We start from the raw sequence: 27,585 nt of genomic DNA, 5'->3' as shown, positions 1-27,585 counted from the left end.
GGCTCCTTAGTAATCCAGGGCAGTGCTGATGACAGCACAGCTAGTTTGGCTCATTGGCAGGGCTTGGAAGGGCAGACCAGTCATTGACAGCAGGGAATCCTCCCATTCAGCTCCTGTTAACCCTGCAAGCCCAACTCTAACCGGTAGGATGATACTCACTGAACGAGCAACAGGAAAGCTTGCCAGGCAGTACTTTCAATGACAAAGTTACGTGGGTTTAACTGTTTAGACTCCAACAAGCCTTGGCTCTTGCCAACCTGCACCTAATACATTCCAGAATTAGGTAAGCAGGATGCATCCATCCAGGGAGAGTGCATTCCAACAATTTATCTCTGGAATTTCCTTGTGTAGATGGGAGATAGACACATGTCAGACACTTGGCTGACCAAAAAAAATCTGATTGTCTGGAGCATTATTTCTTTTCTGATTGTTTTCAATGTACTTGAGTATTTCTTGCTGGAGAATCTGAGCATGAGAGGCCAGAGTGTGGGTGAGGGAATTGAAGCCTGACACTCTTAATGTCATTTGTAATCCTTGTATTTGATATAGCGCCTTATTACGTCGTTGAGATGTCTCAAAGTGCTTCACAGAATATACCCTAAAGTGAATTGACTGAGGATTTTGTGGCCGAAAAGTGGAGCATTTATGCAGTTTGAAAGAATGTGCAATAGCAGAATTTGTGCAGCTCATGCATCTTAAAGATTGATTAAGACATGAGTGATTTACCCCAAAACACCAACAAATTGTGAAACATGTTTCAGAATGCACTTTGTTGACTCTGGGGAAAACTAATCTGCAATCCTTTATAAAATTGCCACAGCCAATGACAGAAATCAGTAAGATGCTGCTGTTCACACAATAAAGGCTAATAGGCAGTTAGAATCTACTAATGGAATTGTGCAGATATTTAAAGCATTATAAACATTATAAAGGAGCTAATATTACATTGAATTGTTACCAAACGTATTTGGTACCTTCCCGCCACAAGAAGCTCATATTGGTATCCATGAAACGTTTTGTAATAGGAACACTTGATATTGAGAAAGTACAGTACTAAATATAATCCTGTACTTAGCCACTAGTTTTACAGTTAAACACATAGACTGGTGTAAATCTGCTATAGTATCAGTTTTGCTCGTTTGATAACATTTTTGCTGCTCGGTCAGAAGGTTAATGGGTTTCAAGCGTAGGGTGGGATTTCTGTTCGTGAGCTAGGCTGACATTGCAGTGTCACGACAACAACAACAACAAATTGAATTTATATAGTGCCTTTCACATCAGGAGGACATCCCAAAGTGCTGAAAGGCTGGAGACCAAGTGCAGAGTGCAGTATTACTGGATGTGCTGTCTTCAAATGAGAACTGACATACTTTCCACTTTACTATAACTAGTTCTGACGAAGGGTCGTGGAACCGAAACGTTGACTCACTTTCCTTTCTCCATAGATTCTGCTGACCTGCTGAATGTTCCCAGCAACTTCTGTTTTTGCTTCATATTGTAAAGTGGATTGAGTGTGTATTTTGTGTTTTATATTTTATTTATATTTTATTTGTATTTTGTATTTTACTTTGATAGAGAATAAAAGAGCAAAATATGCTTGTGCTCAGCCAGGGCAGAGATATTCCAGTTATATTATCACTTAAGTATGTAAATTATTAGATTTTTTTGAAAAACAGAGCTTCAAAACTGCCTACATTTTGCCAAATAGATGTGNTTTTTGTGGTTATTGGGTATGCTCCATGTTAAAGTCATAACTCTCAGGTTAATAAGGGTTTGGATGGACTATGGAGATTAATTGTTCAATTAATGCAACATGAAAATGTGAGAATATAACTAGTTAAATTTGTTGTAATCAGACTCGCCGTGTACAGAGGATTGCATGTGTTCCTATATCAATAATGTAGTCATCTGATGTTCTTTCTATTGTGCTAATTAATTCTTAGAATAAATTCAATGAGCACATATCTCATCCTTGGATATGTGCTTTCTAAAAGCAGTCATTGTTTTATTACTGTATTCCTTCCTTCAAGGAACCTTGACAAAATCCTATTTCTATATTATAAGTATATATTATACATAACAATGCTTTAATTACTTTTAATAACGTGTGACCTTTAAAACCTTACAAATCACCAACAATTCTCATTGTTAACTGGTATTATAATTCTTCATTTAATTATGGCTGTCTGCTACTGCATGAAAGCCACAGTCCAGAGACCTTTATCAGTTGTACAAGGTTACTGTGTCTAAGACGGCAGCTCCAGAGAAGCTTTATTTGTTCCTATATCAATACTTGCAAATAACCTTGGCAACAGTTTCTCTTTGATCTAATAATAGTTCTTGAATGTAGGATATACATTAGCGCTGCTTTAGATTATAACATTAGAAATGGTGCTTTCACTGCTATATTACTATATTAGCCAGGCAGAATTTTGCTTAATCCACACTCAAATGACCCACAGCAAAATGCCATTGCAGGTTAAACTTGTGGGCAAATAAGACCCGTGTGCAAACAGTCCTCCTTTATGGATCCGAGCTCCTGGGGATGCAGTGGAGAGGCTTCCTCCAACAAATTTGCAAAGTCCAGGATCAAGCAGTGAGGTGGATTTGTGGCAAACACAGGATGCAGATGCAAGGAGGGAGGGCTCAGGTCCACACTGACTTGAGGCTAAGCAACCTGGAGGAGGAGTCACCTTCACAGTGGGCATGTTTACTTGCTGAGGCCCCTCACATGAGGATCTGGATTAAGTGGCCGCTGCTGAGTAAGCCTGGTATGGGGCTTGGACTTGGACCTTGAGAACATCAAGGTGTCTGACACGTCACAAGCTGTACTGTAAAGGTTCTCCCACAATGCTGAAGGCGGTTGCCCGCCAGATTCCAGCAACTGTCGCCCCAAGCCTCAAAGTTGATGACTTCTGTGCTGGTCTCGGTAGTCCGGACCCTGAACCAGCTGGGTCTGCAGCACTCCGGGCCACTTCTGATGACAGCACAGTCAGCGTAGCTCATCAGCAGGACTTGGAAGGGCAGCCCAGTCATTGGGGGCAGGGAATCCTCTCACTCTGGGACAAGCAACAGGAAACCTTGCCAGACAGTGATATCAATGGTAAACTGTGCTGCTTAGCTGGTTAGACTTCAGCAATACTCAACGCACACGCTGGGATCCCCAAGCCTTGGCTCTTGTCAACCTGTGCCTAATACGTTCTGGTATTAGGTAAACAGGATGCATCCATACAAGTAGAGAGTGCGTATTCCATTCTAACAATCTATCTCTGGAATTTCCATGTGTAGGTGAGTTGCATGGAAATCTCAGTTTGGTTGGATATTCTTAAGCACGGTGATAGATTTCCGCATGGGTCAGACAGACACCCAGCTGACCAAAACAAAATGATTCACTGTTTTTTTTACTAAAAAATGCACAGTGATTTAATAGAATATTCCTGTTAAGATGCAATTGCGTTTTACTGCAATTATCACGGCTGCTTTACCAGAATTATCACCCCCTTCCTCGGCCAACACCACTGGCTCCCCATCCCCCAGCAGATTGAGTTCAAGGTCCTTGTCCTCACTTTAAAATCCCTCCACAGACTCACCTCACTCTACCTCTGGAACCTCTTCAAACCCTAGCAATGCAGGTGCTCCTTTGGTCAGCAAACATTGGCCTACTTCATGCCCTCAATCGATCTTCCCCACAATAGGTAGGCGGACTTTCAGCCATTCAACCCTGCTCTCTGGAATTCCATCCCAAAGTCCCTCCATTTCGTTTCCTCTCTCTCCTCTTTCAAGGCACATCTCAAACTTACCTCCTTGATCACACTTTCGGTCCTCCAGCCTTTCAGCTCCCCCACCACTGGTGCCCCTCAGGTACTGTGAAACTTTTTGAGGCATCCTCCCAACATGAATTCTTTGCTATAAATGTAAATTTTACTGTATTGTATTGCTTTACATATTTTGCTTTTCTTAAAGCTACTGAATCAGTAACTCAATGCAGTGTAAAGCGTTATGCTTAACGTAATACAAATAGTGCCGGAGGCTTCTAAATTGTGTATAACAGTTGCCTTAGAGCAGGTCTGCTTTGTTATTGATGCCTTTAAGAACTCTTGAGACACTACCCATGTGAAGGTTGTTATTGTTATTATTGTGGTCTAACATCATGTCCTGCTGCAGTTCTAGATCTAGGTCTATTTGTCTCATGGAGACCAAAAATTCCACCAGTCTCAGCCTATAAAACCATGTTGTCTTTAAATATAACATTGTGAGGCATAGATTTTGTTTTGGTCAGCCAGGTGTCTGACACATGTTGAAACCCATCACCATGCTTAAGTGTATCCAAGCCAGAGAAGGAGGCCATTCATCAAATCAAGGCTCCAATGGAACTGACTACTCTAATGCCACTTCCCTGTTCTTTTCCAGTATCTCTTGTTCCTTTTCAAATACTTAACCCATTCACTCTTAAATGCTGAAGAGTTAAAATGGGAAGCTATAGGGATATTAGGAATCTTTTTACAGAATCGAGGCGTCTAAGGAAATAGTTTTTCAACCTGTCCTTGCAAGCACTGATATGGATGTAGAACATATAAATGATTCAGAGTGCCCTATCCTGGAGGAGACACATTGGATTAAAGTCTGATGAAAAGTCCTTCTGAAATCTTAAGCAATTTTTTTTCTTTCAGGATCCTGGTTTTGCAGCGTTTCTGTTTGAATGCCAGATTTTCAATGGGTGCAGTTTTTCTTTTGTTTCCTTTGTGATTCTACCACGAGCAGTTTCAAATGTTGGAAAAGCATATGGAGGATGCCGGCTGTCAATGTATGGCAGGAGCACAGCCAAACCTGACCTTTGGCTTTCCAAAATTGTGAATGTCATAGATCTGCACAGCTATATTCAGATTTGCATCAAGAACATGTTGCATTATATTGCTTTTCACCACTTTTATTGCATGGTTTGTATGCACATCACTGTATGATCCTCTTGTGTGCTTTCACCAGTTCATTTTATAGAAGTTGAATTAAACATATCATGAAACCTTCTTTTATAAATAGTCTTAAAGAAATATTTCTATTTTCATCTATTTAATTTAGAAAATGCCCACAAACAAGGAAAAATGCTGTTTCCTGACAGCCTGTAGCACCTCGAGAAAAAGAATGATTATCCTTACATTTAATATAGTGCCTTTCATGTCAGGAGGATGACTCAAAATGCTTCATAGGATTTACTGTAAATTGTAGAGACTGTCGTTTGTAGATAAACTCAGCAGCCAATTTGTGCATAGCAATATCCCACAAATAGCCATAAATTGAATGACCAATTCTTCATGAGGCAACGACACTGGGAGAAATTTCCTGCTCTTTTCGACTAGTGCCATGATATGTTTAACATAATCCTATGTGAAAGGCGCCATATAAGAAATATTACTAAAAATAAGCCTTGCATTTGGTATTGCGCTTTTCATATCAAGAGAAGATCTGAAAATGCTTCACAGGATATAAAGTATAATGACTGTGTATTTTGTAGGCCAATGCAGAAACAAATTTGGACAACGCTATGTCCCAGAAACAAATCCTGTACAAGTTGTTGTTGTTACAGTCTATAACATATAGAAGAAAATTAATTTATATATAATAATAACTGAAATGCGAGGTGATTCATTCGGGTAGAAAAACAAGGTAAATGAGTATATATTGAATAGCAGTATCTTGCAAGGAGCTGAGGAGCAAAAGGAGTGTGGGTATTTAAATCATTGTATTTGGTATCATCAGTGGCAAAGGCTGTAAAGAAAGCTCATAGCATTGGGAATTTATAGAGTATAAAGGTAAAGCAACAATGCTACGTTTATATAGATCATTGGTTAAGCCATAACTGGGATACTGTGTCCAGTTTTTAAACACGGGTAAATAGGGAGAAGGTATTTTCATTCATAGAGTCAGTAATTAGGGGAAATAGTACAACAGCCACAAGAACAGGGGAGGAGAACTTTGGGGGAAATTTTTCACTCAGAGTAGTTGGTACATGGAACATCTTGCTGATTTGGGTGGTGGAGGCAGAGTCAATTGTAACTTTCAAGAGGAAGTAGACAGGCATATGAAAGATAGGCTTGAAGGGGTAAGGGGATAAGGCAGGGCAGTTAAATTGAAGTAATCTCCTCGTTCTATGAGCCGATGGATTGAATGGCCTCCTTTTGCATTGTAGATTTCTATGTTTCTATATTTTTTATATCTAATTATAATAATAATCTTTACATTTGATATAGTGTCCAGAGGATGTCTCAAAGCATTTCAGATGATATACTGTAAAGTGTAGTGGTCATGCATTTTGTGGCAAATATATATATATAAGAAAATTAAAATTGTTTCTAATTATTTATATTTTCCCAAGGTCATCTCATATCTCTATCGTTAGAGTTCTAGACTATTTATTACTCGTACCCTGGACAGATTGATTTTTCTGTGGTTTCAATTTTTCAAGAAATCTATTTTTAATAGAAAACACTGGATGCCTGAGATAATTTGCTTGATAGTTTTTACATTTTAGCCGCACAACTGCTATAATTTGTTAAGATCAGACAATAAAACATGAATTCCAATATGTTTCACTTCCAGTATACATGATCAGGAAAAAATAACAGATGCCTGAATCATTTTCAAGCTTCTATTTTTAAACCATTTAATGTAAAGCAAATTATAGCATTCACAGCATCTCCTACCATCACCCATTCTTGCGCTTCCTCTAAACACTGAGATGGAAGATAGCCAGCCAGTTTGACTGCTTGTCAAATTGTCAGCTGGAGGCTATAGACGTTGAGGATATCTGTGGCATCTTATATAAGGTGTTTGTCTGTGCTCCCTAAAGCTAAACTGGCAAAAGCCAGAATTGCTCAGCATGAAACCTGAAGTGATTCACAATGTGCCAGGAAAGAGCATGCAGGTTTTTACTAAAAATAAACATTATTCAAGCTGTCTGGCAAACCCATTGATTCAGTTTGATGACACTGATGCTGACTTATACAGATATCGTATTTGCTGGTTTTCTTTTCCCTTTTAAATTCCTGCCTTGCTCTGTCTTGTGGTGTTGTTGGGATTGTTGTGTGTTTTGCCTACAACATTGTGTATTAAATGCAATTTTATTATTTATTTATTCCCAGATCATCCCTTTTCTTTCAACAACAACAACAAACAATAAGAAATTACATTTGTATGGGGTCTTTCACGTTGGGAAGTTATTGAGTCATTAATCTATTCATTAATCCAATCTTCCCCTATCACCCTCTCGATTCTTGATATTGTTTATCAGGCTCCGTATCACCCATAAATCAAATTCAAGATCTTCATCTTCACTTTCAAATCCCTCCATGACCTTGCCCCATCCTATTTCTGTGATGTTTTTTTTCTGTGATCCTATTGACCTGGTAGTTCCTTTTGCTTAGCAAACACCAACTTGCTTCATTATCCCTCACTCAATCCACCTCACCTTTAGTGGGCAAACTTTTAGCCATTTTGCCCCTGTGTGAAGCACTTTGAGAGCATCCTGCCCAAGTGAAAGGTACTATATAACTGTAAGTTGTTGTTGATTCAGATGAACTTTAAGATTCCCTGCAGTTATCAGAGAATTATACAGCAATGAAGGAGGTCATTCGGTTCATCGAGTCTATGCCAGCTCTTTGAAAAGAACAATCCAATTTAATCCCACTCCCCCGCTCTCTCTCCATAGTCTTGCAAACTTGTCCTCCCCCAAATATCTATCTCTTTCTCTCTTAAAAGTTGTTATCGAATCGGCTTCCACCACCCTTTCAGGCAATGCATTACAGATCCAAACAACTCACTGGGTGAAAAAAATCTATCCTCATCTCCCCTCTGTTTCTTTTAACTATTTTAAATCGGTGTTCTCTGGTTACCGACCCACCCACCAGTGGAAATAATCTCTCCTTGTTCACCCTATCGAATCCCCTCATAATATTGAAAATTCTATTAAGTCTCCTCTTAACCTGCTCTGCTTCAAGGAAAATAATCCTATGTTCTCCAGCCTCTCCTGATAACTGAAGTCCCTCATTCCTGATACCATCCTGGTAAATCTCCTTTGCACCCTCTCCAATGCCTTGCTATCCTTCCTAAAGTGTGGTGCCAGAACTAGCACAGTATTCCAGTTGAGGCCTAACCAGTGTTTTATAAAGGTTCATCACAACTTCCTGACTTTTGTATTCTATGCCCATATTTGTAAAGCTTAGTATCCCATATGCTTTTTAACAGCTTTATCTACCTGTCCTGACACCTTCAAAGATTTACATATATAAATCCCCAGATCTCTCTGTTCCTTCACCCCCTTTAAGATTGTACCATCTAGCTTGTACCGCCTTACCTCATTCTTCCTCCCAAAATGCCTTACTTCGCATTTCTCCATATTAAACTTCATTTGCTATGTATCTGCCCATTTTACCAGTTCGTCTATGTCCATTTGCAGTCTGCTACTATCCTCCTCACTGTTTACTATTTTTCCTAGCTTAATATCATCTGCAAACTTGGAAGTTGTACTACCTATACCCAAGTCCGGGTCATTTATATAGATCCAAACAGCAGTGGTCCCAATACTGACCCCTGGGGACACCACTGCAAACTTACCTCCAGTAAGAAAAACAGCCATGCACCACCACTCTCTGCTTTCTGTCTCTCAGCCACTTCTGTATCCATGCTGCCACTGTCCCTTTAATACTGTGGGTTTCTATTTTGCTTACAATCTCTTATGTGGCACTTTATCAAACGCCTTTTGAAAATCCATATAAACTACATCAACTGCACTACCTTCATTCACCCTCTCCGTTACTTCATCAAAAAACTCTATCAGGTTTGTTAGACATGATTTGCCTTTAACAAATCCGTGTTGGCTGTCCTTTATTAACCCATATTTTTCTAAGTGAAAATTTATTTTGTCCCGGATTATAGTATCTAGAGGTTTCCCCACTACTGATGTTAGGCTGACTGGCCTGTATTTCCAGAGTTTATCTTTCTGCCACTTTTTGTACAGGAGAGTAACATTTACAACCTTCCAGCCCTCTGACACCACCCGGTGTCCAAGGAAGATTGAAAGATTGTGGCCAGAGCCTCCGTTATTTCCATCCTTACTTACCTCAGTAACCTAGGATGCATCGCATCCGGACCAGGTGACGTATCTACCTTGAGCACCGACAACCTTTTCAGTACCTCCTCTTGGTTTATTTTTACCTTATCCAATTTCTCTACCCTCTCCTCTGATACTGTGGCATTGGCTGCATCCTCTTCTTTTATGAAGACAGATGCAAAGTATTCATTCAGTATGTCAGCCATGCCCTCTGCCTCCACAAGAAGATTTCCTCTTTGGTCCCTAATTGGACCCACCCTACCTTTTATTCTTTATATGCTTATAAAATGCCTTAGGGTTTCCTTTTATGTTACCCCTAATCTTTTCTCATACAATCTCTTTGTCCCTCTTACTTCCTTTTTCAGTTCTCCTCTGTACTTTCTATATTCTATTTGATTATCTTCTGTATTTTGGACCTGACATTTATCATAAGCCTCCTTTTCCTGTTTTATTTTGATCCCAATTTCCTTATTCATTTCCTTATAGATCCAGGACTGCTTCCTTTCTTGTTGGGCTGGAAACATACTGATCCAAAAAGTTATTCTGCACACATTTGATGAATCCTTCCACCTCCTTGCCCTTAACATTGTTATTTTGCCAGTCTATGTGAGGATATTTGAAGATTATCACTACTATCACTATTATCAAACATTCTATGAATCTATGAAACTTTGCGTCTTTCTGAAATCTGCTTGCAGATTTGCCCATCTATCTCCTTCCCACTATTTGGTGGTCTATAGTAACAGAGTAACAACTCATTTTCTGCTCCTTAACTCTAACCAAATAGATTCTGTTTTTGGAACCTCTAGCACATTGTCCCTTTCCAGGGCCATCACCGTGTCTTTAATCAATATTGCCACCCCCTTCCTTTTTTTTCCTGACCTATCCCTCCTGAATACATTGTAGCCAGGAATATTCAGCTCCCATTCCTGCCCTTGTTTGAGTCAGGTCTCAGTTATTGCCACTACATCATCACCCCATGTGGCAGCTTGAGCCTACAGCTCACCAATCTTATTTGTCACACTCTGTGCATTTACGCACATGCACTCCAAGACCGAACTGAGTCTGCTCTGCATTTCTCCCCTATCTAATCCCTCCCTTTTCTGGATTACTCCTTATTACATTACTATTCGTCTCTCCCAGCCCTCTATGTAACTTGTTTGTCCTCTCTAATGTTACATCCCGATTCCCTTCGCCCCTCGAAATGAGTTTAAACCCTTCCCCACAGTACTAGTTAAGCTCCCTGCAAGGACATTAGTCCCAGCCCTGTTCAGGTGTAACCCATCCACCTTGTACAGGTCCCAGAACTGGTCCCAATGATTCAGGAACCTGAAGCCCTCCTTTCTGCACCATTCGTTTCTCCAGCCATGCATTCATATGTTTGATCCTGCTGTTTTGATATTCGCTAGCACAGGGCACTGGGAGTAATCCAGAGATTACCACCTTTGAGGTCCTACTCTTTAGCTTTTTCCCTAGCTTCTGATACTCTCCCTGTAGGATCTCAGCTCTTTTGTTCCCTACTTCATGGATCCCAACATGGATCACGACTTTTGGATATTCCCCTTCCCCCTGTAGAATGTTTTGCACCTGTTCTGTGATGTCTTCAACCCTGGCACCAGGGAGGCAACATACCATGCGGGAGTCACGTCTTTGGTTGCAGAAATGCCTGTCTACACCTTTCACCATTGTGTCCTCAATGACTATTGCAATGACACTCTTCTCTGTGTCCCTCTGTGCATCCATTGGCTTTTGACTCCTCTCCCCAGAGGTGTCATCACCCTGACCGGTATTCAGTACAGAGAACCGGTTTGTGAGTGCCACACACTCAGGGGATTTCTGCACTGCCCACCCCCTCTTCCTACCAGGCTGGGTGGTCACCCACTCACTCTCCTTCTGAATCCTCAGTTGCCATGGGGTGGCCACTCCTGAAATGTTCGATCCATGAACTCGATCCTCCTGTATGCTACGTAGTGACACCAGCCTCTATCTCAAGCTCAGAAACCCTGAGCTCAAGCTTGAGCAGCCAGAGACACATCCTACTGTTTGTCCAGGGCACACAAAGCATCCTGGAGTTCCCACATGGCACACATTGTGGATACAACGGGTCTCAGCTGCCCTGCCATATTCCCAGACATGTTTTATATTGTTTTAATATAACTTACATATTTTATAATTACGCACCTCTTACCCCTCTGCACCAAATTCCCACTCTCACCAAATTCCTTAACAGAATTCTCACTCTGTTCCTCCTCACTCAAGTCCCTCCTCACACTGCAGTTATAACAAAACATGGCATTTCCCTTCTGGTTATTCTGCCTTATATTCCCTAACTCACTTACTTGTTACCCTCAAATTTAAATTAATTTGCTAATTATCTCATTCTTTATAGGACGTTGCTGCTATAAATTACCGCTGGTCTTTGGCCACACAGTATTCATTTCTAATTAATTTCACTTTGCAAAGTGTTTTGAGACATTTCTTTTATGTGAAAAGTACTAAGTAACTGTTGTCACTGAAATATGGGGTGAGCCCATTATAATGCAGTGGTTTGGATTAATAACATCAATTCCCAATTATTGTTGTTGATCATGTTGGCGGCTATGTGACAACCCAGAAGTTAGTTAGTTTATAGCCAGTTAGTCAGTGTTGGAGGCTCAGTATGCCCTGTATATAGGGCATCTTAAGAAAACAGCTCAGTAATGAAATGACAATAGTTCCCTGTGGTCTAGAGGTAAACCCTCCGAGACACTGCCCATAGTGCCCATGAAGGGCACTAAATGTTGTCGTTAGATGTAATTTTACCTTTCATAAGAAACCCCCGGTGATGTTCAGTAAATTTAAGAATATGGCCTTTATATGAAATTTATCAATTCATTGGGGGTAATTTGTATTAATAATAAAGTAACAAATAACCTGTATACTTCATATCAAGAGTATCTCAAAGCACTTCACAGGGATTGTTGGCCAGGACACCAGGAGAATCTCCCTTTTCTTTTCGAATAGTGCCATGGGATATTTAACATCCACCTGAACAAACAGACAGAACCTCGGTTTAACATTTCATCTGAAGGATGGCAGGTGGACTTTGTTTTTTTTGCATCTAGCAATTCCTATGTTCCTATGACCATGAAATATCAGGCCTTGGCACTCCTAAGCAATAGCTGACAAGTCTATTGATAGTAATTCTACCTCGACTTGTCATACTATCTTCAAGGGAAAAAATATCCATAAATACTCCTGATCTCCAAAGTCCAAAGTTGAGCTTAAAGGGCAATATATTCAATGTATCTCTACCATTCAACTTGGCCTGCTTCCCTCCACAATTTGTGCCCATGAGCTACTTGTTCATCTTCATATGCACTTGTCCCTATAATCTTGGTCCCAATCAGATATTTCCCAACTAGATGTTTATTCTTTTAAAGAAATAATTAGTAGTGTCAAATGTTTGTGTTGAGGCTCTGTTCCACATGTTCACTATACTGTTTAAAAATGTCTCTCTTCCTTTAAATGGTTATTAAAAAGCACCACTGTCTTCCTGTATCCCAAGAGATTGATTTTAAGGTTCTCACTTTCAATCCATTCACTACCTGGTACCTCCTTATCGCTCCAATTTTCTCCTATCCTACTCCTCCACTCATCTCTGCCCTCTCCACACCACCATCAGTGACTGAGCCTTCAGCAACTAAACCCATAACCATTGAACTCCCTTCTTCTATCACCCTGTCTCTACCTCCTCTTTTTCTGTATTGCATCGAAATCTACCTCTTCAAACGTGCCTGTGGCCACATCCACCCTTTTCCCTCTCCCTTGCTTGGTGTCCAACCTTGTACTTGTAAAGTGCTCAGACCTTTACCATATGTGAAAAACCTGTTTTATACCCTATATAAAAGTAAGTTGCTATTATTCTCTTAACATTTTAAACTGGGTCTATCCTTTAGTCAAATTTCAATTGAGACTTTTAGTCTCTAGTTCTGCTATGTGTGTGATTATCAGATGGACTTACGGTCAAAGCAAGAACAATGGTTGGATGGCTTTGTAGTGATGACCAGAGCAAGGAAAGGTCATGAAAACTTGTTTATTCATGGGTATAAATGGTGGGCATTAACCAGCCTAAAGTCAGCACAGACCCAGGAAAGAAGAAAAAGAAATAAAGAAGAAACAACGATAAAGAAGAAAAGATAAAGAAGGAAGAGAAACTCCTGTAACTATTTCTGCTTTGTCTCTGGATTGGTAAGAATACCTTTCTGTACCGTGCACACTGCTATATGAAGCTTTCTTACACAAAACATCTGGTCTCTGTGTCCGAAAATACATAATTGGCCAATTGTAGTCAATAATTTAATTTAAATTAAATACAATTGAATCTTGATTTAAGTCAATAAGAAGAGGTGCAGAATATTGTTAAGATCAGCAAAAATATTCATTAATGATATTAAGGATTTTAACAGTGTGGAGGTAGGAAGTATATATTTTATGTAGTTCATCTATATAACCTCAGTTTAAAATATGAAATGATCAAATCCCCATTTGACTCTTTTACTGATTAATTGTGCTTACAGAAAACAGCCACAACCGTTTGTTTTCGCACATATTGGTACTAAAGCTTTCTGTGGATTAACTTTAAGGAACAGATGATGTCCATCTGACCTAACTTTAAATGGATTAACCTTGCGTGCAAAAAGAATAGAGCTCTTCTATATCTGAAGATCGTTAGAGCTATTAAAAACTACTATGTGTCACTTTCAATAGGGTCCACGAGGTTTGAGTCACTCCAGTAACATGTATACTTGGCAAACAACCATACTTAGAATTGAAGTGTTTGCTCTGTGATGGATATTTAAAAAGCTTTGAAGCAGTTTAAACAAGAATTTTCCAATTACTGAGCTATAAATACCTTTGGATGAGATGTTAAACTGAAGTCCTGTCTGCCTGTCCTAATAGTTCACGCTGAAGTTAAAGATCCAGTGGCATTATTTTGAAAATAAGCATAAAGTGTTCACATTATTCATCCTACTTTCAAATTCCAGATCAGAGGCTATATATTTAATCATTCATCTCATTGCTGTCTGTGCTTCTGCTGCAGATTAGTTGTTGCCTACATAACAACAGACACTGCACTTCATAAGTAACTTATTGTGTAAAGCGGTTAAGACTTTCTAATGTTAATGGTTACTGCATCAGCTCTCAAGATGATAACAATTATCACTGCATTTGATATAGTGTCTTGTCATGTTGTCGAGACATCTCAAAGTCCCTCACAGGATATACAGTGACTGTGTGTATTTTGTGGGTGAATATGGCATCCAATATATGTACAGGAATGTCCCACAAACAGCCGTGGAGCGAGTGACCATAAATTTTTTTGTGAGGACTGTTGGGCCAGGACACCAGGAGAAACTTATTTCAAATAGTCCCATGGGATCTTTAACATCCAGCTGGACAGGCAGACGGGACTTCAGGTTAACTGAAGGGCGGCACCTCTGAAAATGCAGCACACCCTGCACTGCATTTTGTCAGTCAGAGTATATGAGTTCAAGTCCTGATGCTTGAACCCACAGTCTTCTGACTCAGAAGCGAGAGTGCTACCAATCAGCGAGACTGATATTGCACAATGTCCATGAATTTTGACCAGTGATTTACATTTCCTGCAATACAAAAGAACCATGCAAGGATCCAACTCTCAAATGAGTCAAGTCCTGACATGGGGCACAAACAACACAAAACCACAAACATAGTAAAAAAAATTAAACTGTTATTCCTCAGTAATGATATTATTGATAATAGATTCTATCACTTAAAATACAAATAAAGCTGAACCATGAAATTTGAGTAAAGGTTAGACCCAGCTAGAAATGTTACGAGGAATATTCTTTTAAAGGAAGGGAGAAGAAAATAATGAACTGTTGGAGCGGAAAAATTGAGAGTGGGGCATTAAAATTGTCTTGAATATCAAAATTATTGGACCTGAAGAAAAGTAGGAACACAATTAACTTTCTACTTTATGTGCTACTAGCACACCTTTTATGCTACATCAGTGTCCATTTAAATGGTCTGTGCACTAAATAAATGCTATAATACAGTTTTAGAGGCATTGATTTCATTATTGAACCCCACCCTCAAAGGTACCCAGAAGGTGATTTCAGAAATGAATCAATACATTAAAATTTTACATTTATGAGTACTTTTCAGTTCTGGAGGACATCTCAAAGTTCTTCACACTGTGGGCTGGACACACACACAAGTGGGTGCTGTAGAGGGTGGAGAGGGGAAAGGTGACCGAAAGCACAGTGAAAAGGTAAGCCTTGAGGCGGGCATTGAACATGTGGAGGGAGTGAGCCAGTTGCAGAGACTCTGGGTGGGGGCAGAATGGCTGAAAGCTTGCCCACCAACGGTGGGGGTGATAGGTCAGGAGACATGAAGCAGGAATTTTCACTGAATGAAGGGAGCAGCTGGGTCAGTAGGGTTGTTAGGAGAGAGATAGAGTGGTATGAGGCAATGGAGGGATTTAAATGAATTTAATCCAACATACAAAAGCCATTTATATGGGATAACAACTCAGAGTTTCACAGTGGCAGATTGGATGCTGAGTAGGGGAGAAGGGGGAAGTGACAAAAGATGCGGTCAAAGAGGTAATAATAATAATAAATAATAATCCTTGCATTTGATATAGCGCTTTTCACGTCGGAAGGACGTCCCAAAGCGCTTCACAGAACACACTATAAAGTGAATTGACTGTATATTTGTGGGCGAACGCGGCAGCCAATTGCGCACAGCAATGTCCCACAAACAGTCGTAGATTGAAAATGACCAATTTTGTTATTGTTTTTGTTTTGGAGGGATTATTATTAGGTGTGTGGAGTAAGGAAACTTGCCCAAGGTTTCGCCCTGTGCCTGGAATTGAACTCAGGTCTCTCACTTGCAAAGCGAGTGCTCTAACCACTGAGCTACAGGACTCCACAGGTCCTGATGCTTGAACCCACAGTCTTCTGACTCAGAAGCGAGTGCCAAATGCAAGGATTATTATTGGTGTTCGCTGAAAAATCCAGCTAGCCAGCCTGGTTTGGAGGGACAGACAAGTCACTGGGGGCTGGGATTCTTCCTAATTAGCTACTGTTAACCCTGCAAGTCTAAGCACTAACAGGAAAAGTGGTCCTAATTGGTCATTCCAAAGTAAAAGGCCCTATATAAAATGCAAATATTATTATTAGTAAATAATGAAGCTTAAGTGGCAGTTTCACCATTCTTATAGGCAAGGCTTTCAATAGCACCTGAATAGTGTCCAAAAGGGAGCAGGATTTTTGGATTGGTTTCTCTTTTTCAGTAGTGTTGTCTAACATGTTTTATTTTAATGCAGCAGTGTTTCAGTACCAAGCCTGGCAAAGTCTGTCTGTTGAGAGTTGTGTTACCGTACAAGAGATCCCAAACCTCCTAGTGACCTTTAAGGCTTTAAAGGGAGAAGGATTAGTTGCTTTTTTTTGGAGCCAGTTTTTTATCTGCTCGCCTTCGCATCACGACGTGGCAGAGTAGGTGGAATGCATTGGTTTTCTGCAGTTGAAGCAAATTTTGTAGATTGGTGTTTGGATGGTAGATAGCAACAAAAGATATGAGAGGCCGTGACCCTATCACGCCACTCCTTGTCTGGCTCCAGTGCCTCCCTATGCCTCAGAGGATAGGGTTCAAAATCCTTGCCCTTGATTCTTGCTGCCTCAGATTGATCTGATGGAAAGCTTCCAAAATTCATTGAAATTTTTCATGGTTGTGGAGTCCTGTTAAGCTATAATAATAATCCTTGCATTTGATACAGCGCCTTATCATGCCGTCGAGACGTCTCCTGAATATAGGCAAGAGCTGCTGAAATAAAGCATCCAATTAATATTCATTGTGTTGACTGTGAAACACTTAGCTGGACACCAGGTGGATTTAAGCATAAAGACATAAGAAAGCACGGAACTAAAAAAAAGTCATCCTGCTCCCTTCCTCCACAAACCACACACAATTTCCGTTATCGTGCACTATTGTGAGCATTTAAGTTTGTGGGCAATAAACTTTGCAAATATACCAGGATAGTACTGGGAATGAGGGACATTAGTTATCAGGAGAGCCTAGAGAAGCTGGGATTATTCTCCTTGGAGCAGACAAGGTTAAGAGGAGACTTAATAGAAGTTTTCAATATTATGAGGGGATTCGATAGGATGAACAAGGAGAAACTATTTCCACTGGTGGGTGGGTCAGTAACCCGAGGGCACCAATTTAAAATAGTTATTAAAAGAAACAGAGGAGAGGTGAGGAAAATTTTTTCACACAGCGAGTTGTTTGGATCTGGAATGCAATGCCTGAAAGAATGGTGGAAGCCAATTTGATAACAACTTTTAAGAGAGAAATAGATACTTATTTGGGGAGGACAAGTTTACAAGGCTATGGGGAAAGAGCGGGGGAGTGGGATTGATTTGGATAGCTCTTTTCAAAGAGCTGGCGCAGACACAAATGGCCTCCTCCTGTGCTGTATAATTCTATGATTCTATACTTCATGATCCTGAAAAATAAAGCAAAACTCCAGAATATTCATTTATCTTCACAATGTAGCCTTCCCTGCAATCCTCCAGACATAATTCCTTACTCTTTAAATGAAATAGGATTAATCGTGTCCCACTGAATACGTGATCATTTTAATCTGCACTTACCTCGCCCACAAAATATAGTCAATTCACTTTACAGTATATTCGCTGAACCTTTTTTGAGACATCTCAACGACATAAGATGCTGTTTATCAAATGCAAGGATTATTATTATTATCTCTATAATTTATTGCCTGTTAACATCAGATATGTATTTACTCCCTTTTTAATTGTTTGATCGGTATAGGATACAGATCCTATACTCCCTTTTTAATTGTTTGATCGGTATAGGATACAGTGACTGCTCTTTTTTTGTGGGGGAGGAGTCTGAACCTTATGCCCACAATACGGAAAAAAAAACTCTTCATGTTCAATTCTCACTTGAGGCTTGTTAATGTTAAGCCCAGATCCCCTGGGTTTGTGGATTGCTTACCTTTATTGACATCATATATGCCTCTCAGCATTTTGAGGTCTTCTATTCATTTTATATTTCCTGTAATTTAGTACCTGGAGGATTGGCTTTAAAAGTATTAAACAAACTAATAAAGAAAAATAATGAACAACTATAATATTACAGAAAGGTCTGGAGAATTTACCATTTTCCTTTATTTTTTGAGTGTCACCTTAATTAAAAAATGAATGAAATCTAGACAAAAATAAGCAGTTGAAAATGATTCTGCCCAGAGCTTGATTAAAGTGATATGTCTTATATGATATTGTAGTTTTAATCTATGTATGATGCAATGTCAGATATCAAATGATGTTCAGAACAATACATTTTAATTGCACTGAAAGATTACCTCCTCTTTGAGAGATCATTGTTCTTTCTCCTGAGATGAAATAACATGCAGCCCAGCCAGAGATTTTATTAAACCATTTGCCCCAGAGAAACTGCACTTTGTTTTTCAGTTGATGGGACAAATATACACATGGAGGAATAACCTGCTGTCCCAAGCATTAGATGTTTGGGGACATAGGTATTGAAAAGAAATTTAAAGTCAAATTAACAGACACAGAATTAGTCACAGAATTACGGTCACCGAATTATTGGTTTTCCACCACTAAATTTGCTGGAAAAGCGGAGTACAACAGGCTGAACTAATAGTAAATAAGAATCCTTACATTTGGTATGGTGTCTTTCATATCAAATCCTTCACAGGATCTAAAGTATAGTGACTGTGTGAAAGCAATAGCTAAGTTGCACAGGCAATGTTCCAGAATGGCCATGAAGTGAATGATCAATTTTATTTATGCGGTGCTGTGTAGAGCTGCTGTCCTTCAGATGAGACATTAAACTGAGGTCCCGTCTGCCCTGGTTAAACAGATAGATCCCCAATTTAACATCCCATCCAATGGATGGCACCTCCAACAATGCAGCGCATCCCCAGAAGTGCACTAGACTGGACTGTCAGCATAGATTACGAGTTCAAAGTCCTCACGTGAGGTATAACCTCACAGAGAGTGCTAGCAACTGAGCCAGACTGACACGTTGTCAGTGAATATTATTAACCGCCAAAGTTTCAAGCCTCCAACGATAAGGACATATGCATTATGACTGAATCCTCCATCTCCAAATGTTTTAGGTTCTAAAACGTCAAGCTTTCAAGCGTTACGTTGTTTTCTTAGATTTTGTTGGCACTTTGACCTTTTTCTAAGCAACCTTTCCTGACAAGTACCACTGCCACTTTTTGCAGCAGTTCACACGGTGACGGGGAGACATTTTACCTGAGTTAATATTTACTCCATTTATTTAGCATTTCAGAATGTCCAGAATTTGGCAAATCGTTGAACTCAGTAGTTCTTAAAAGTACTTTTAGAAAATCATCTTCAATATTAAGAAATACTAAAAAGTATTTAAGACCTTGTCACATTTTGGCTACTGTGAAATGTAAAGCAAATAAGAGTAAATGTAAACCTGGATGGAATTTCTACCAGTATTTCCAGCTCTCAAGATCTGATGTTGATGAATGTTTTATTTTTAGTTTGTGTTGTATGCTTGTGTCATAAGGTGTGTAAGATGTGTACGAGCAGCTGCGAAGATTATTCAGGTGACTCAGTAAAGTTGGGAACCCAGTGAATAAAACTAACACCAACTCTGATCAGTTAAAGAACAAATTTGCAATATTCCTTAAGGTGTTCCTTGTCTTAATTAGCACAGGAATGCTTTAAGGAATCCTACACAATGTTGCTCCCACTCTCCCCTCTCTATCTTGCCCTATTATATTCATTTTATTTCCTGTATAAAAATGGGACACAATTTTAAATTAAAGGGTATAAAATCATAATGAAATTTAAATATGAAACATGGAGGAAGTCGAGGTCATGTCAGATCTTTTAGTCTTACTTCTTTATTAATATTGTAACATTCTTGGACTGCGCAATTGGGACCCTGGCCATATATGGTTACAAATGTCTGGTCTGTGAGGCAGGCTGGGGAGATCATGCTGCCTCTGCTCAATGTGGAGTCCTGTAGCTCAGTGGTTAGAGCACTCGCTTTGCAAGTGAGAGACCTGAGTTCACTTCCAGGCAGAGGGCGAAACCTTGGGCAAGTTTCCTTACTCCACACGCCTAATAATAATCCCTCCAAAAACCAAAAACAATAATTAAATTGGTCATTTTCAATCTACGACTGTTTGTGGGACATTGCTGTGCGCAATTGGCTGCCGCGTTCGCCCACAAATGTACAGTCAATTCACTTTACAGTGTGTTCTGTGAAGCGCTTTGGGACGTCCTCCCGACGTGAAAAGCGCTATATCAAATGCAAGGATTATTATTATTATTATTATAATTTATGACCTCAGAGCAGTGCTGCTGGAGGCCAGGAAGCAGTCAACTTGATGGTGGGTATTACAGGGATCAAGCTCCTATTGTGCACGATGGAAAAGTCACTTGAATCTCCAGCATGGTGCACTCCAATAGGATTCTCTCTCAGGTAGATAATCTAGACTCCCCTACAGAAGGGAAGCCTGTGGATGGTCCTTAGGAGGAGCCTTACCTGCTCCTTTCCAGGCTTCCTTTTCCCATGTGGAGTAGCCTTGCCTTTCTACATCAGGGAATAAGGAGTCTGGAAAGCAGTGGGTTAGGGAGTGGATATCCCATGCTGTTGGTGCCCTCTACACTCGGTTTACCTAATTTCTTGGTGTTGGGCCTAATAAAGTTGATCTTTCTTCACCAACTATGGTTGTCATTGACTGCAACACCTGGATGACCTGAAATAAATGCTCGCTACAGTACTTCCAAGTATCTATCAATTTTCCTTTTAAACATTCCAATTGATTCAGCCTTGATGGACTTGCAGGGGAATGCAATCCACAATTTCACGAGGCTCTGTGTGAAGAACTGTTTCCGATCTCACTTTTAACCAACCTATTTTTGGAATATGTTAGGATTCTTTATTCAGGAATCTGGTTAAGAAATAGTGCAAATTGGACTTTGTTATTAAAATAAACACTGAATAGCATTAAAGGGGTGAGGGAGAATACATTAATTCAATGTAATGTCCTTCTTAGATATAGTAATTAAAACATTTACTGAAAATGTTACCTGTGAAAGTGCTTATTTTTTAGTCTGCCACCGCCTATCCCACAGTCCTTTCGCCTCGCTTCCTCCCTTGCCTCTTTCAAGGACGGTCTCAAGACCCTCCTCTTCGATCGTGCCTTCAGTTGTCCTCCCACCTCTCTGCCTTCCCTCACCTCTACCCCACCCCTCCCCCATGCTCGGGTCCTGACCCGACTGTCCAGCGCCTTGGGACATCCTCCTAACGTGAAAGGCGCTCTATAAATGTAATTTTGTTGTTATTGTTGCATCATGCCTTGGATGTAAAATTATCCATTTGAGCCTATCTCTTTGGGTGGAGTTGGGGGGGCTTTGTAAGCAGGTCTCCTTGGAATTGAGCTGGTTCCAAGATGACGTGTTTGACAATAGAATATTGGAATTAAGTTAATGGGGTTGTCCTGTTCCTGAGCCAAGCAGGTCCACTGTATTCCAGAGGACTGCTGATGAAGCCCAGCCTGCTTGGCTCATCGACAGGACTTGGAACAGTGATGCTTCCCACTCAGCTCCTGTTAAACCTGCAAGCTGAACATCAAAATTACATTTGTAAAGCGCCTTTCACATCGGGAGAACATCCCAAGGCAGTAATTTGGACCCGAGCTGGGGGTCAGGATCGGGGAGGATGGAGGGTAGGGGGAGGAGTGTGACCAAAGGCATGGACAAAGAGAATCTTGAGATGGGTCTTGAGAGGAGCGATGCAGAGGGTCTGCGGGCTGGAGTTCCAGAGAGTAAGAGCAGTGGCTGAAGGCCCACCCAATGATGGTGGGGCGGGCGAGGCAGGGGACGTAAGAAGACCGGAACCCGCTGAGCAGAGGGAGCGAGCAGGTTGGTAGGAGGTTACGAGGTCGCAGAAGTAGGGGGGAGCAAGGCCATAGAGAGCTTTGAAAGTGTAGACCAGAATCTTGAACTGTATCTTGTGTGATAGGAAGCCAGTGGAGTCGGGCGAGGATGGAGATGATAGGGTCGCGGAGCCTGTTGTGGGAGAGGACAAGTCTGCAGAGTTCTGCATTGATCTGTGAGGATGAAGCTCTGAAGTCTGGATAAGTTGTGTTCCCAAGGCTTGGCTCTCACCAACCTACACCTAATACTTCCAGAATTATGTCAGTAGGGTGCAGGAAGAGAGTGTGTGTGGGTGGCAAACATATATAGCATTCTGTCTAGGTTGGATACTCTAAAGGTTCTCTAAACACGTGATCTGCCTGCAGGCTGTAAAATAGTCATGCAGGCCACAAGTTGGCCATCCCTGTCCTAAAGCATTAGTTCCCAAACTGGGGTCTGCGGACTCCTGAGGAGCCCAGGATGCACGAGGAGGCAACTGGAACACTGTCGCTACAAGTTTGAGCTTGTGTGGACCAATGTGAGCTCCACCCTCACTGATCAATCACAGCCTCCGCAGCTCCAGGAGCCGTCCGTCACTTGCTGAAATCTGACCAATTCGGTCAGACAATGCCATTGGTGGGTGAGGTGCAGAACGCAGGGTTTGTGTGATATCTACATTAATATTGGAAACATTACTTTTTATTTATTTTCTTTCATTCTTTTGAAAGTTGTTTCCAATTTAAGTAAGATATTCAATTGCTATGGATTTATTGTGTAAGGGGTCCCTCAGTCCAGATGGCCAATGAGCCCAGAAAGTTTGGGAACTCCTGCTCTAAAGCATGGTGATGGGTTTCTGCATGTGTCAGACTCCATCAGGCATCATCGCCAGGTCCAACTTGAAAATGATACAGCTCAAGTCCTGGCTGATATTCATAGTGCAATACCAGGAAAGCCCTGGGTCAAGAAAGAACGAACTATCCCCATTCAAAAGGATAGCTGGCTAAAATAAGCTCAATGGATACAAAATCTGGGTGGCTCTTTTATAACTAGGAGAGCAGATATGGCTGTTTTCCAAGAAGCTATCTTGTACATTATTGCATAATGTAATTAATAATCCTTACATTTTGACATAGCACCTTATCAAATCGTTGAGACTTCTCAAAGCATTTCACAGGATTTACTGTGAAGTGGATTGACTGTAATTTGTGGGCAACATAGGTAAGCTATCGCTCAGGGAAGAAATCCTCTCAATGATTTACTTTCAGTTATTTTCTCTTTTAAAAGACGTCATTTTCCTTTTCCTTGTGAAGTGACCAGAGCTGAGGTGCAGAACTATTTCTATTTTCTGAATTTTTTAAAAACTATCTTTGCTTCACCGAAAATAATATGCCAAAAATCTGCAATCTCATGTGAAATTGTATGTATTTCGAGCTTCCAAAACTACAAAGAATATAATTGTATTCATTAGAATATACTTGAATATGGATACAATAGCTCCTAGCACATCACGGCTTTAAAAATCGCTTTTAATAAAACATGGATTCAGACCTTTGTAGCTGTTTAAAATCTCTCACACAACAACTTGTGCTCCAATACAAATTAAACCATGTAAAGCGCTCAGCTGAAAGGAACAAGATGCAGGAGAAGGTGGTGGGGAAACTCATTCTGATTCTGTCCCTGCTCCTCTTGAACGAAATGCCTGAGTTGTAGGAATGAAGCACCTTGTCACATTTTCCTTCTGAAACAAACTACATTCTACAGCAACATATTTAAGCAGTCTTTAAACAGTGAACAAAAATTAAATATAACATTTAACTGCATATTAAAATAGCATGTGCGGAAATAAAATTTACATGGTGAATAATACATTCTCGGATGTGTATGACAGTGGGGTTAAAATCGCAAGATCCAAAAAATGATTTGTAACCAGTGAGTCCCGAATGCAGACGCCGACTTCATGGAAGTCGAAATTAAGATCAGCATCTAAGCACAATTCCAGAGCTTCCAGAGCAAAATATCTGGAATTTGTTATTAACAAACCCCAAAGCCCTAAATGACAAAGAAAAATATTTCCCTTCATAACATCCCATATGTCTGTCTTCAGTATTAGCCTGAATGCAGCAATTCAGATGCTCACCACTAACTTTTGTCAGTATGCTTTGTTTTTTTCAGTGGGAACGAATGAAAGTAATTCTGATATAATCTTTACATTTGATGTAGCACCTTATCACATCATCACAAAGTCTCAAAAGTGCTTCATAGGGTATTATTATAAAGCTTAGTGATTATTTGGAAGCACAAGAGGCAGCCAATGTTCTGTCAGCAATGTCTTACAAACAACCATGAAAATGACTGACCAATTCTATTTGGAGGATTGTTGGTCAGGACATAAACTCCCTTCTCTTTTCAAATCGTGCTATAGGATCTTTAACAACCCCTGAACAAGCAAACGTGTCCATGGTTTAACATCTCATTCGAAGGACTTCTGATAACGTAGCATTCCCCCAGCATTTCAATGAAGTGTACTCTGTACTACATACAGGATTATGGAGTCCCATTACGTAGTGGTTAGCGCACTTGCCTTGCAAGCAAGAGGACCTGGGTTTGATTCCCAGTAGGGTGAAAACTTAGGTAAGTTTCCTTGCTCCACAAGTAGTAACTCTGTTGTCGGTCGAATGACGTATCATTTTCCAGGGGTCATAAATTAATCCCTCCAAAACTGAACAAAAATTGTTACTCAATCCCCGACTGTCTGTGGGGCACCGCTGTACAAAATTGGCTGCCGTGTTTCACCCACAAAATACACAGTTAATTCACTTTATAATATATTCTGTGAAGTACTTTGAGACGTCTCAATGTCCTGATAAGATGCTACATCAAATTATTATTATTATTATTATTATATGATCAAAGTGCTGAGTGGGGCTCAAAGCCACTGCCTTACTATTGAACTGTGAACCATAAACAGTAAATATAAATTTTCATTGTAATAACATTAGAGAATGTTGCAAATATTTCTTCATACATACACTGGAACTTGGGAAGAGGAAGTGCTGTGACCTCCTAATCAGATTTGAGTCAGCACAACATATTCTTCAGATGATTAGAACATTATAGTTGACAATATTTCTGTAAAGACAATTTTTGAAGTTGATTTTATCATCATGCCTTTCTGTAATTTCAATTCCCAACTCAAATCTGCAACAGCCTCAAGGTAAAGATTAGCAGTTAATCAACTACCAAAAGCAAAATCTAAGAGATCCTGTCTGCCCACTCACTGGGCAGGTAAAGTGGCAAAAGAAAATATTATCCAAGCCTGAGACTTTTGTTTGGATATTCACCCAATCAGATAATCAACATAAACTCATACTTTTTTTTAACACAAATATTATTGAACTACCTGGATAGGAACACAACAGTAGCACACATTAAAACAGAACTTGTTTGGAAGTATTATATTATTTCCCATCCAAGCACAGGCTATGTTGGGTTCTACCGTTTCTCTGAATCAATGTTGTTTAGTGGCGGTGGAGGTGGAGGAAATTCTGCAGTTTGTGATACTTGATTCCCATCCCGAATCATTATTTGCTGCTTGTGTTTGAATAGTAATGGAATAAATCCATCATTGTCAGCCATTAGAACGATCCAGTTGGAACCTAAAATTGGAATAACAAGTATTAAGATAAGATAAATTTAAAAATACAAAGGATGAAATCAAATGCTATCATGATGATATGTTAAGCAAACAATACCCTTTTTCAAGCTTGAATGTGGGAGAGATGCATCTTTTATGATCTAGTCATACAAAGTTTATTCACAATTTATAAAAAAACTCAATTGTTCTCTGTTGCAAAGTCATCATTAAGAAGGACAACTTATTCCCAGAAACTGGTCTGCCATGTTATAACATAACGATGTGCACAGAAGCAAGAATATATGGGCATGGGATGTTAAACAGAATTATGACTGTTTTAGGGACCGTGTTCAAAATGGCTGCTATGTTCACTGAAACACTTGATAGAAAATACTACAAAGCACTTTGAGAAATGTCAGCACTATAAGGTGCAAATGTTAGGATTAATAATTAATAATATTACTGATTGTTGCAGTTTAAGATGTCAAGCAATATCACTTTTCAATAGAGAAACAGAAAATAAAGATTTTAGCAAGCATTAATACCCACTCTCCAGCCAGTCAAAGCACTGAGTTACAGTAATTGTAGATCTTCCAATATGCATTTAGCAGTGTATAAACAAATCATGTTAAATACTTATATAGAAATACCCCAAAACACAAAAAAAGTTTTATATATATTCCGCAAATAAAACAGAAATTGCATTTTAATAGAGAACATTACCTAGGGTCATCAAATGAACATATACTGCTATGATCAGTCAAAAGTTCCCTTTATCACTTCTCAGGAACTAATCTATTTATTCGTTTCTTCTGTCGCTCTCCCACCAACTCATTGCTGTTAATGCTCCAAAAGCAAGAAGAAGCCTCTACTGTCCCTAATTCTAAAATTATGATTTAGAGAGGACTTCAGATAGGTACAGGAGATTTCAGAGACCCAGCACAGCATAGGTCCAGCCTGTTGGAAAAACAGGAACTTTCTCCAACAACTTTAGTTCAAGTAAAGACTCTGGCATGTATTTAAAATATAGTATTCAAGATGCTATTCAAGATTCTCTTAGATTATTCCTTTCCTTTGCGAGATGTGGGCTCCTTGTATGACAAACTGAGCCCCATATATTTTAAATTACAGGTTGCTTAAATTCTATCAAAAGCATGCCATTTGTCCAATTTCGCTGTTATCCAGATGTTCCTAAGTCATACTCATCTCAGAGGAACATGCAGAACATAAATGTATACCTCTGTGTTGTGGTAACAGATGTTCAAGTGACTTATGCTGCTCATTAATCAAATCTAATGTTTCCCTCCTACTTAATTAACACAACTTGGGATCTTTTACAAAATGGATTCTCATGTTGTTTTTTGTTTCCAATTTCCATGGAGAATCGTATCAGAATATTTTGAATTGTGCCATGGGATATTTATATCTTGGTTTTCAAGACTGTCCAACAATGCAGAGCCTCGACCAGCACTGCATTGGCGTCTCAGCCTGAACTATGTGAGTTCAAAGTCTCGATGTGGTGTTATCAATTGGAGTACAATTATTAAATGCTAAATTTCAAGTTCAACAACGTAAATCACACCAAGTGGAGATAACTAATTTATATATTCAGGACAACATCTCTCCTTGTCTTTTAGCAATCACTACAAGGAAGAAAAATATAAGAGTAAGAGGAAGGATTAGGAAATTGGAAGAATAGTCTGCTGCTGGAGCTGATCTTACACCAGTTTAGGCTTAATGGCCTCTTCCTGTAATTTCTAATGATTTGTGATATTGCAATAAACTATGCCTCAAACTATCCTTCCAACGGCTTGAGGTACGAATTCACCGTGAAAGTACAAACCTTCACGGTTCTGTCTTTG

General features: G+C 39.8%; 1 protein-coding gene across 1 annotated transcript in view; it reads right to left on the bottom strand.

Moving 5' to 3' along the window:
- Positions 1–27,585, bottom strand: part of LOC103180921 (WD repeat and coiled coil containing) — an 81,858-nt gene that overhangs the window by 30,799 nt on the left and 23,474 nt on the right. The window contains exon 4 of the mRNA XM_042333245.1: positions 25,586–25,745. Within this exon, the coding sequence (XP_042189179.1) occupies positions 25,586–25,745 (160 nt within the window). The remainder of the gene's footprint in view (positions 1–25,585; positions 25,746–27,585) is intronic.

Source organism: Callorhinchus milii, unplaced genomic scaffold (assembly GCF_018977255.1).
Source record: "Callorhinchus milii isolate IMCB2004 unplaced genomic scaffold, IMCB_Cmil_1.0 Scaffold3, whole genome shotgun sequence".
NCBI classification, from domain to species: Eukaryota; Metazoa; Chordata; class Chondrichthyes; order Chimaeriformes; family Callorhinchidae; genus Callorhinchus; species Callorhinchus milii.
The sequence above is the reverse complement of the archived record's forward strand: the minus strand, read 5'-3'. Positions and strand labels throughout refer to the sequence as shown.